Below are 12,197 nucleotides of genomic sequence, written 5' to 3'. Positions count from 1 at the left end.
CAAAGGAAAGAGTGTTGTGTCAGAGGAAGGAGTGTTGTGTCAGAGGAAGGTGTGTTGTGTCAGAGGAAGGAGTGTTTTTTCAGTGGAAGGAGTGTTGTGTCAGAGGAAGGAGTGTTGGGTCAGAGGAAGGAGTGTTTTGTCAGAGGAAGGAGTGTTTTGTCAGAGGAAGGAGTGTTTTGTCAGAGGAAGGAGTGTTTTGTCAGAGGAAGGAGTGTTGTGTCAGAGGAAGGAGTGTTGTGTCAGAGGAAGGAGTGTTGTGTCAGAGGAAGGAGTGTTGTGTCAGAGGAAGGAGTGTTTTGTCAGAGGAAGGAGTGTTTTGTCAGAGGAAGGAGTGTTGTGTCAGAGGAAGGAGTGTTGTGTCAGAGGAAGGAGTGTTGGGTCAGAGGAAGGAGTGTTGTGTCAGAGGAAGGAGTGTTGGGTCAGAGGAAGGAGTGTTTTGTCAGAGGAAGGAGTGTTGTGTCAGAGGAAGGAGTGTTGTGTCAGAGGAAGGAGTGTTTGGTCAGAGGAAGTAGTGTTGTGTCTAAGGAAGGAGTGTTGTGTCAGAGGAAGGAGTGTTGTGTCAGAGGAAGGAGTGTTGTGTCAGAGGAAGGAGTGTTTTGTCAGAGGAAGGAGTGTTTTGTCAGAGGAAGGAGTGTTGTGTCAGAGGAAGGAGTTGGGTCAGAGGAAGGAGTGTTTGGTCAGAGGACGGAGTGTTGTGTCTAAGGAAGGAGTGTTGTGTCAGAGGAAGGAGTATTTTGTCAGAGGAAGGAGTGTTGTGTCAGAGGAAGGAGTGTTGGGTCAAAGGGAGGAGTGTTGTGTCAGAGGAAGGAGTGTTTTGTCAGAGGAAAGAGTGTTTTGTCAGAGGAAGGAGTGTTGTGTCTGAGGAAGGAGTTTTGTGTCTGTGGAAGGAGTGTTGGGTCAGAGGAAGGAGTATTGTGTCTGTGGAAGGAGTGTTGTGTCAGAGGAAGGAGTGTTTTGTCAGAGGAAGTAGTGTTGTGTCAGAGGAAGGAGTGTTGTGTCAGAGGAAGGAGTGTTGTGTCAGAGGAAGGAGTGTTTTGTCAGAGGAAGGAGTGTTGTGTCAGAGGAAGGAGTGTTTTGTCAGAGGAAGGAGTGTTGTGTCAGAGGAAGGAGTGTTGTGTCAGAGGAAGGAGTGTTTTGTCAGAGGAAGGAGTGTTGTGTCAGAGGAAGGAGTGTTTTGTCAGAGGAAGGAGTGTTGTGTCAGAGGAAGGAGTGTTGTGTCAGAGGAAGGAGTGTTTTGTCAGAGGAAGGAGTGTTGTGTCAGAGGAAGGAGTGTTTTGTCAGAGGAAGGAGTGTTGTGTCAGAGGAAGGAGTGTTGTGTCAGAGGCTCGTGGAGAACAGCAGCTGTTTGCCCCAGGCCTCATTTACAGTCTGACTTTATGTGGTCTGACACTCTGGCACGGGGTTAAACGGGTCAACACGTGTCAGCTAACATTTTCTCATCACACCCTCCTCCTGACCGCGCTCTGACTTAGGTCGCCCTCTGCACGCCACCAACCAACCACCAGCCTCCATCAGCAACAACACTGAGGAGGATGCCATTAAGACAAGAGGAAATCATTGACATTTAAAAGTCATTGCACTCACCTGTGAGATTAACAGATTTGCTTCGGGAGAGGAGAGGAGAGGAGAGGAGAGGAGAGGAGAGGAGAGGAGAGGAGAGGAGAGAATAGAATAGAATAGAATAGAATAGAAAATGCTTTATTCATCCCCGAGGGGAAATTCAGGAGTCACCGCAGCATTTAAGAAAACAAAAGTAAGAAAGAGTATAGAAAGTGCAAAAAAAGTCCATAAGAAATTAGATGACGACATCCCGTCCACCACTCGTCCACCACTCTCCAGCCCAGCCAGTCTCCACCTCCACAGGGTCCAGGACTGAGCCTCCCCAGCAGTCTGTTCAGTCTCTGTCTCCTGGATCCTGTCTGCTCACAGCAGGTGAAGCTCCTCCAATGTGGGGCCGGCGTCTGATGTCAGCTCCGTCAGCCACGTCCGTGAGCAGCACGATGCTTCTGGGTTAGCACAGCTAGCTCATCCATCCCCCGGGGCTAGATCCCACGTTCCCAACAACAATGGATGGAAGGACAGGTCCACGTCGTCACCTCCCAGCTCAAAGAGAGAAGGAGAGAGAAGGAGAGAACCCAGACATTGTGCTATTACTAAGCTGTGAATGAACATATGAACGTTCCCTTGTCTCCTTGTCTCCTTGTGTCCCTATTGAACATGTTTCTGCTCCTTCAGATCAAACTTCTCCGGACAACAGAGACAAGGAGGAGCACAGCGGCAGCAGCCAAAAAGACCTGGCTGTGATAGTAGGTGAGTGTGTGTGTGTGTGTGTGTGTGTGTGTGTGTGTGTGTGTGTGTGTGTGTGTGTGTCTCTGTCCGTCCTCTGACGTGCTCGTTGACGCGCTGTATCGCGCTGGAGCCATCCCTCAGGATCACAGCGTGGAGGAGAAAACAGCTTTTTAAAGGGTTGGTTTGACATTTAGGGAAAAGGGCTTTTGATCTGAGCTCAGAGTAGTCACACAGTTGGCTCTACAGAGGAGGATTAATATCTTTCTGCAGCAGTGTCTGTGGGAAATGAAGACCTTCAGCTAAACTAATGAAGCAACACGTTTGTTTTTCTCTGATCGATGAGAGCTGAATCTCCAGCCTCCGTCTGCAGCTCATAAACCTGAAATTCAGCTTCTTAAGGACAGGTCTACAGCTCAACAGGATCCACAGTAAACACAACAAGCAGACATAGAGCCAGTGAATCCTTATCTGTGACGGCCAATTGCTTGATCACTGCTCAATGATTCCATTTTTCTCACACTGCAACTGCTGGCAAATAATAGACAAATAAACATATTGTTTCAAAAAGCGAGGTGTCAGTGCAGTTTTTGGGATTAGGGATCAAAACATGCATCTGAAAAAATCAGACTGAGCGCGCTAAGACCTAAAGACTTGTTTCTGTCTCTGGGGTCACTACTGGTGTGGTGAGTTTCAGTCTCTGCAGGCCCTGAGAAAAGCTCAGAGGAGAACTCTGTCTCTGCTAGACTCTCTGAATCGGTCACGCTGCTCCACAAAAACACTGAACGTCTTCTCCAAACCTCCAAACAATAACATGATCGAGGTGTTAGGGGGAAGAACTATCCATGCGTCTGTGCTGCTATGTTAGCTTAGCTTGGCGTAGCTTAGCTTAGCTTGAAACAAACCAAGAAAAATGAAAGAAAGGGGAGGAAAGCTTTACTCCTCACTGAAACCTCTCTGGGCCTGACCAGAATGAAAAAAGCGTTTGAAGATTTCATCGTCTTATTTTGAGAGGAATCAAATAAAGAGAACAAATCATTCTGAGACAAACCATCAAGGAGCGTCTGAGAAAAAATCAAAGATCAGATAAAACCCAGAGAGCGGAAACAGAGTGATTTTAAAGCAGAGGTCTCCTCTTGAATCCTCCTTTTCCTGAATAGCTGATTATCTGACACAGGTAGGGCAGGAGAGCTGAGTTCAATCAGGACATCTGAAGAAACGGTCAAATTTCCATCCGATGTTAAGCTTATTTATTTTCACAGAGGGAAAAAGGGGACAGAGACAAAGTGATTGGATATCATATTTTTTTCTCTGGGAAGATCAAGCACTAAAGCACAACTCAGAGCAGGCAGGTGGAAATGAAGGTTCATCTTTAATAAAAGCAGAAACCAGACAAAGGTCAGAACTGAGCTGAAGATGAAACAGGTGAGGAGACAGAACGGATATATCTCCTTAGTCAACAGGCAGGATGTGGACGCCAGGGCTAAGACATGGACCCAAACCAAAAACTCTGCAGAACAGAGACTGTAAACAGGACCAGGTGTGCAGGAAAGACAGGAAACAGGACCAGGTGTGCAGGAAAGACAGGAAACAGGACCAGGTGTGCAGGAAAGACAGGAAACAGGACCAGGTGTGCAGGAAAGACAGGAAACAGGACCAGGTGTGCAGGAAAGACAGGAAACAGGACCAGGTGTGCAAGAAAGACAGGAAACAGGACCAGGTGTGCAGGAAAGACAGGAAACAGGACCAGGTGTGCAGGAAAGACAGGAAACAGGACCAGGTGTGCAGGAAAGACAGGAAACAGGACCAGGTGTGCAGGAAAGACAGGAAACAGGACCAGGTGTGCAGGAAAGACAGGAAACAGGACCAGGTGTGCAGGAAAGACAGGAAACAGGACCAGGTGTGCAGAAGAGACAGGAAACAGGACCAGATGTGCAAGAGAGACAGGAAACAGGACCAGGTGTGCAGAAGAGACAGGAAGCAGGACCATGTGTTCAGGGGAGACAGGAAACTGGACCAGGTGTGCAGGAGAGACAGGAAACTGGACCAGGTGTGCAGGAGAGACAGAAAACTGGACTAGGTGTGCAGGAGAGACAGGGGTTGTCATTGGAGAGCTGAGAGCAGAGTAGGAGGACCTGAGACAGCAGCAGAGTTTGTGCTCAGCCGCAGAAACAGGAAAAAGGAAACCTTAGCTCCTCAGATGCCCTTTTGTTCACCTTCAATCCACTCTGAGTCAGAACTGAAGCTCATATGAAGCTCTCTTTAAGGGGGTCAGCCTGAGTCCAGACATGTCAGACAGTTTCTGAAGCAGCAAGGATCATATGGAGGTTCTTGATTCATTAAAACTGTGCTAGGTTTATTGGATCCTGGAAAACATGAACCAGATCCCAGTCTGATTATGCTCTAAAAAAAGTACCCATCAGCTCTATCAGAACAAGCCCTGTCAGAACCAACTCTGCCAGAACCAGGCCTGTCAGAACCAGAACCAGGCCTGTCAGAATCAGCTAGAAAGTCTGGATCAGGTGAACTGTGCATACTAATGTCAGATGCTCTCATTTAGAGTTGGAGACAGCTCTGAGGACATTTGAATTGTGGAATTCTGCATTAAATTGAGGATGGACCCACCTGGGAAAAGATCTCATTTGGATTTGGCTCAAAATTCCCTGGATCAGCCTGAATCAGTAATCTTTGTTTAAAGACCAGCACAGCTCACGGTTCTGCTCAGCCTGACTGTCTGACAAACACAGATTCAGCTAACACCCCTAGCTGCTCTTATTCACTGTTCATGAGGGATTCAGCCTTCCTCACTGGCTTATACAGACAATCACTCCCTCAATCACTCACTCACTCACTCACTCACTCACTCACTCACTCACTCACTCACTCACTCACTCACGCACTCACTCACTCACTCACTCACTCACTCACTCACTCACTCATACAGACACTCACTCACTCACTCACTCACTCACTCACTCACTCACTCACTCACTCATACATACACTCCCTCACTCGCTCAATCACTCACTCACTCACTCGTACAGACACTAACTCACTCACTCACTCACTCACTCACTCACTCATACAGACACTCACTCACTCACTCACTCACTCACTCACTCATACAGACACTCCCTCACTCACTCAATCACTCACTCACTCATACAGACACTCCCTCACTCACTCAATCACTCACTCACTCATACAGACACTCCCTCACTCACTCAATCACTCACTCACTCACTCACTCATACAGACACTCACTCACTCACTCACTCACTCACTCACTCATACAGACACTGACTCACTCACTCACGCACTCACTCACTCACCCACTCACTCGCTCACCTACTCATTCACTCACTCACTCACTCACTCATACAGACTCACTCACTCACTTACACACTCACTCACTCACTCATACAGACACTCACTCACTCACTCACTCACTCACTCACTCACTCACTCACGCACTCACTCACTCACTCACGCACTCACTCACTCACTCACGCACTCACTCACTCACTCACTCACTCACTCATACAGACACTCCCTCACTCACTCAATCACTCACTCACTCATACAGACACTCCCTCACTCACTCACTCACTCACTCACTCACTCACTCACTCACTCACTCATACAGACACTGACTTACTCACTTTCTCACTCACTCTCACACTCATACAGACCCTACCCCACTTACACATTCATACACTTACGCACTAACTCACTCAGGCACTCACTCACTTACTTATACAGATATTAATTGACACAATCCCTCACTCACTCAGGCACTCCCTTAGTCACTCATTTGTACAGAAACTCACTCACTCACCAACTTGCACCTTCAGACACTCACTCACTCAGACACCCACTCACTTAGTCACTCACTCACTCACTCACTCACTCACTCGCTCACTCACTCACTCACTCACTCACTCACTCACTCACTCACTCACTCACTCACTCACTCATACAGGCTCCCAATCACTTGGCACTCACTCACTTTTACAGACACTAACTCACACACTCATCCAGAAACTCACTCACTCACTCATGCAGTCACTTACTCACTCAGAAACTCACTTTCTCACTCACTTATGCAATCACTCATACAGACACTCACTCGCTTATACAACCACTAACTCACTCACTCACTCGCTCGCTCACTCTCTCTCTAACTCAAACAGACACTTATTCACTCACTCATTCAGTTACTCCCTTACTCACTCATTTATAGAGACACAAACGTACTCACTCACTCCTTCAGACACTCTCTCACTTACTTATGCAGTCACTTACTCACTCAGAAATTCACTTTCTCACTCACTTACTCACTCACTCACTTACTCTCTAACTCACTCACTCTCTAACTCAAGCAGACACTAATTCATTCACTCATTCAGTTACTCCTTTACTCATTTATACAGACACAAACTCACTCACTCCTTCAGACACTCACTCACTCATTCATACACTCACTCAGACACTTACTCATGTTGATCATGTGACGTTCATGTCATCAGGAATAGATTATTTAAACTCCTTAAAACAGGGACCAGAGAATCTGGGGCTGTTTCCTAAACGGCCTTCTCCACTAGCAGGGCTGACCGTTTAGGTCTGAATCTAGTCTGTAGTGGGGAGTAGGAGAAACCTTTTAAAATCTGCAATATACTAAAAATCCCAGGATGTCCTACTGATCAAGGACAATTTCTCAGTATGCAACAAACTAGTCTACCTGGCATACAATTCCCACAATACACGGCACTAATGCTGTTTGTCTAAGTGGGTGGCAGGTTTTGGTGAATTACCGCCATCTACTGTAATGAGATACAACAAGATTGACATTAGACGCTTCATGAGATAGAAGTGAAGTGATGCAAAAGAAGCACCAGCCAATCTTGTCACTTCCAGTTATAAAAGAGGCTTTTAATTCTACAAATTCATTAAAGCCCATATAAACCACTTTTTCACTTTTTAAGCCATGCATGGATTATAAAGAAGTGTTTTTTCCATCAGCTGTCAAAAAAAAGTCCATTCCAGAGTCATTTTTGGTAAATGATATAACTTTTGGTGTGAGATTAGAAACCAAATATGATGATCCTGCTGTGATAGTGTGAACTAAATGACTAAAATGTTAAGATCTACCTAAAGTTTAGGTTGTGCATTTATAATGAAGGCAAAATAAATCCATCAGCTGTAGCTCCACTTTCAGAAACAGAAAAGCAGAGTAGTATACTACAGAACAGACCCAACAGAACAGTCAGACTACAGTCAAAAGCAGGAGGCAGCGCCTACTACAGACTACATTCACATGTACGTGGTTTGAAAAGCAGCCTGCACCTCCTGATCTGACCAGGGTCTGATGAGGTCTGATCCTTTAGAGTCTGATAGGGTCTGATAGTGTCTGATATGCTCCTTTAGAGTCTAAAGCTCTGTTTCCACCAAGCTGTTCAGTTCACTTCTGTGTCACTTTTCTCTTCTACGTTGGATTTATTAGCGGGGTACACTGCGTCACGCTGCTATGGCATCACACTATTATGTTACTGATGCGACTGTCGGCATCCAGCCTACACGCTGCCTACCACAAGGGGACATGGTTGGCTGTGGAAACGCAAACAGGACCAAGCTTTACCGAGCCAAACCGTACTGATCCAAACCAGACTGCTTGGCGGAAACAGGGCTTAATAAGGTCCTTTAGACTCTGATAAAGTCCAAAAGGGTCTGATAGGGTTCTTTTGAGTGATAGGGTCCTTTAGTGTCTGATAGAGACTGTTGGGGGCTAAAAGGCTCTCATCGGCCCTGATAGACTTTAGCCCTGGATCTCCTGGCCTGTAATTTAGAGTTGGTCCTGCAGAGACCTGATGCTGACAGCTCTTTCCTCCTTTTTCTCTGATGTGTGTCTCCTGCTGCGCACTCAGGTGTGGTCACAGCGGTGGTCTTCATCGCAGTGTGCGCTCTGGCTGTGATCAGCCGCCTCCTCTACCAGCAGCGGCGTGCCCAGGGGAGCAGCAGCATCAAAGAGGAGAACAGGCACACCATGTACACGGACTACAGGACAGAGCTGCACCTCCACAGCGCAGTGAGAGACACTATGAAGGAGTACTACATCTGAGGGTCGGCTGGGCGCCCCCTGAGGCCCTGCAGAGACACAGACAGACCTCTCTCACACAGGACTCACATGAGGACCCTGCAGGATCACTCCCACACCAACATGCCTGTGCCCACCTCAGGGATGCTGACATGCTGCAGCTCGCTGCTTCCTGCAAAGGGAGTGAGCGTGGGACTCTGCAGCTGTTAGTGTTTGTGATGTTGGTGAAACTGTCAGGGCGGAGCTGCTGTGGTTTCTGTCGTCACTAACGTGTCAGCTACAGGGGGCAGGACGAGCAGCCAGGACAGATGGACGCTGACAAACGCTTGGTTTGAACCCTCTAAAGCTAGATCTCTCCATGTCCAGCCGGACTCTGCTGAATCCAACTGACTGGTGGGGAAATGTGGGCGTGGCCTGTAAGATACACGCTGCTGCTGCTGTCTTTGTTTTTCTCACTGGTGCTGAATGTTGTAGAAGAAGAAATGGGGACAATACTGCCTATACTGTTTGAGTGCCTAATTTGCATAAAGTTTTTATTTCTGGAGTCAATCATGAACAGAAAAGCAGGAACATGAGCAGAGAGGAGCTTCCTGTGTTTCTGTAAAGATCACTGCACAGAAACAGCTCTGATTTCACCCATGTAAAACAGCTGCAGGCTAGATGCTGGCTGCCCTCTGCTCTGAGGTCTTTCCTCAGGCCATCTTTGAGGAGCTGAGCTACTCACAGTTTGTCTGCTGGATAATCATCTCACTGCACCTGAGGGATGTCACCAGTGTGGATCTGTTGTGATCAAGGTTGAGTTTCAGCTCCCAGCCTCAGAGAGCATCCAACCTGGACCTGCTGATTCTCTTTCTCTCTGTGTTTGAGTTCAGCAGATGATTCTGTCTCAAACACTGACTGAGAAACAACCTGAGCCCCTCAGACCTGCTGGTTCAGGTTGAAGCTCTCTGATTGATTTTGAAGCTTTTTTAAAGTCCCAGTGAGGAGTTTCTCAGTGATCTTATAAAGTCTCTCTTCTAGATATCTGCCTGATCCTAATCCACACTTTGAAATGAGATTATCAGCACCAACATTACAGGTTACAGGTTATTTCAAAACGGTACTTCTTAGCCCCGAGTCAGGTTGAGCAGGACCGGATTGATTTACAGCACGTCTAGGTCTCTATGACAGCACCACGCCAGCTGATAAAGATTAGTAGGGAGAAGAGAGATCTGTGTTTTTCTCTGCTGAAAACGATTTCTGTGATTAATTTTGTAGTGATGGTGGACGCTGGAGCCTAACTGTCAGACAGAAAAAGGACAGAAGAGCAGAAGAAAGAGAAACAGCAGAGAGACAGAGCAGCAGCTAAAGGGCAATTAGCCTTGGGCTCAGGCTGTATCACTCTATAACACAGGGGCTCATCTGTTTGTGATAATGTCCATCCCAACCCACAGTCAGCAGTTATTCTGCCGGGCTCGTTAGCTCTGATTGGTAGATGGCTGGTAGGACATGACCAGGATTATTTAACGTTACACATTACAGACATGTCTTAGAGCACCGGGCTGCCAGCTGAGCTACATATAGACAATTACTAAACTACACACAAACTGACAGTGTTCACTTGTTGCCACATTAGCCTACAGATAAGTTTGAGCACCGGGCTGCCGATAGCGCTACATATAGCCGGCTGGTATAACGTTTGCTTGATGTCATGTTTCAAACCGTAGTGCTGCGTAACTGTACTGAGAAATACCTTACCTCAGCACGTTGTGTCCCGTAAAAAGTGGATTGTAACAAAGAAAATTTGTTTTGATCTAATCTCCATTTAGTTCCAAAAACAAACACATGCCTCACTAAAAGTAATTAACAACAGTGTGCGGAGACTTAGGGCCAGAAGGTGGCCAGGGAGTCCAGTTAAAACACATCCTCTTCACAGCATCTTTAATGTATCCATGTTATACTGTGTTGGATCAGTGGGTCTATAGAGTTCAAACTGATCCATCTCTTTGTCATATCAGCAGCCGGCTGTGCTGTCACTCTCCTTTACGCTGCTAGAGCTGGAAGAGCAGACTGGTCTGACAAACTGTGGGTCCTCTTTGAGTCTGATATCTGAGTTTACAGATTTATTTTTAAATTCCCGTACCTAACAGAACTATGCATTATTTGCAACCACTCCCCTGTTTGGTTTGAATAAATATTTGTCTGATGTGAGGGAATCATGAGCCATTTAGAGCTCATAACCCCCCCCCCCCCTAGCTGAGTGGTTGTGATTTGTGTAGAGAGGGTCAGTAATGAGTGACTACAGAGGGCGTTAGTGCTTTAACACATATATGAGACAGTCGTCCACATAGAAGAGTAACTGATCTAACATTTAACCCAAACTGCAGATAGAAACCTGAACAGGGTGGCAGCATGCATTAAACACTGAGTTTGAGTTTGTCTGTCAGAGGTAATATCCTAAACCAGGAGCTGGAGCCACAGTAAAGACAGAGAGCGCACGTGGAACCTGGTTTAACCTTCCTAAGTTTGCAGGCGCTTCCTGGCCCCGCAGCGAGCAGAGGGTCAAACCTGTCAGACCTCTCCTCCTAACAGCTTCATCCCAGCTCCATGCTCCCCACTGGAGGAGATGACTCAGGGCCAGGAGGGTTCCTCCTGGTTCTGGATCAGTTCCTGGGTGTGTTCATGTGCTGTGGAGCTCCTCAGCTGCTTTCTGTGACCCAGATGATATCTGAGGTACAGTTTGTATTATTGGGATTACAGGGACACATCCATCAGTTATCTGTGCTTCTTTCCTCACTCAGGCTGGAGCCAATCCCAGCTGTCACTGGCCAGGAGGCAGGGTACAGCCAGCCAATCACAGGGCTTACAGGGAAACACAGTTTTTATTCTTTAACCAGAACATTTTGTAAATGGCTCACAGGAGATAATCCTTGCAAAGACGTGAGGGGAGTCTGAAGATGAACCATCCTCACCTGTGATAGAGAACAGGAGCAGGAGGGGCATCAGCTCATCAGGATTTTCCGATCCAGATCATGGTCCAACAGCCCCCCCAGCTGCTGAGATACCTGAGGATACATGTGCTAAATTGGGTCTGGGTAGTTCTTTGTTGACTGGTCTAGTCAGGACTCTGAAGGTCTGTCCTCTTTCATCACTAACCTGTGGAGCATTGAGGCTGCACTGAAGACAGATGGACTGAGACACATCCAGTCTCTCTGCTTCTCTGGCCGCAGATTACATGACAGGAAGTGACTCTACAGGGCGTGCTGGTCCAGACATGGGGTCTGGATCATGATCCGGTCTGTGCATGTAACCTAGGTGTGTGTGAGGACCTGGTCTACCTCTCACAGCATCCTGGTTCCTCTGCAGAGGACTTTATGTGTTCTCTTCCTCAATGGTTTGTATGGCTGCAGTTTTATTAAGGATCTATTGTATAGATGTTTAATTTATTAATAAAACCAGTATATTCATAACCCTGGTCTGGCTCTGCTCTGACCCTGGACTGACTCTGAACTGACTCTGAACTGACTCTGAACTGACTGTGGACTGACTGTGGACTGACTGTGCTCTGACTCTGTCACCATGTTTCTCATTGAATGATTGCACACATCCTGCAGATCCTGCGGATACCCTGTAGACCCTGCAGACACCCTGTAGACCCTGCAGATATTGCACACGCCTTGTAGACCCTGCAGACACCCTGTAGACCCTACAGATAGCGCAGAAACCTTGTGGACCCTGCAGACACCCTGTAAGTCCATGCAGATATTGCAAACACCTTGTAGACCCTACAGACATGCTGTAGACCCTGCAGGCACCCTGTAGACCCTGCAGACTTGCT

At 47.2% G+C, this 12,197-nt stretch overlaps 1 protein-coding gene across 1 annotated transcript in view; it reads left to right on the top strand.

Annotated features, from left to right (window-relative positions):
• The window catches only part of cntnap5a (contactin associated protein family member 5a), a 167,794-nt gene extending 155,965 nt beyond the window's left edge, over positions 1–11,829 (top strand). The window contains exons 23-24 of the mRNA XM_074695141.1: positions 2,236–2,310; positions 8,211–11,829. Coding sequence (XP_074551242.1) covers positions 2,236–2,310; positions 8,211–8,404 — 269 coding nt within the window. The 3' untranslated portion in view covers positions 8,405–11,829. The remainder of the gene's footprint in view (positions 1–2,235; positions 2,311–8,210) is intronic.
• The last annotated feature ends 368 nt before the right edge of the window (positions 11,830–12,197 follow it).

The sequence above is a fragment of the Halichoeres trimaculatus genome, unplaced genomic scaffold, assembly GCF_033239565.1.
Source record: "Halichoeres trimaculatus isolate MK-OKI-2021-1 unplaced genomic scaffold, fHalTri1.1 fHalTri1_scaffold_19, whole genome shotgun sequence".
In the NCBI taxonomy this organism is placed as follows: Eukaryota; Metazoa; Chordata; class Actinopteri; order Labriformes; family Labridae; genus Halichoeres; species Halichoeres trimaculatus.
Note: the sequence above shows the minus strand (reverse complement) of the source record. Positions and strands in the feature narration are given on the sequence as shown.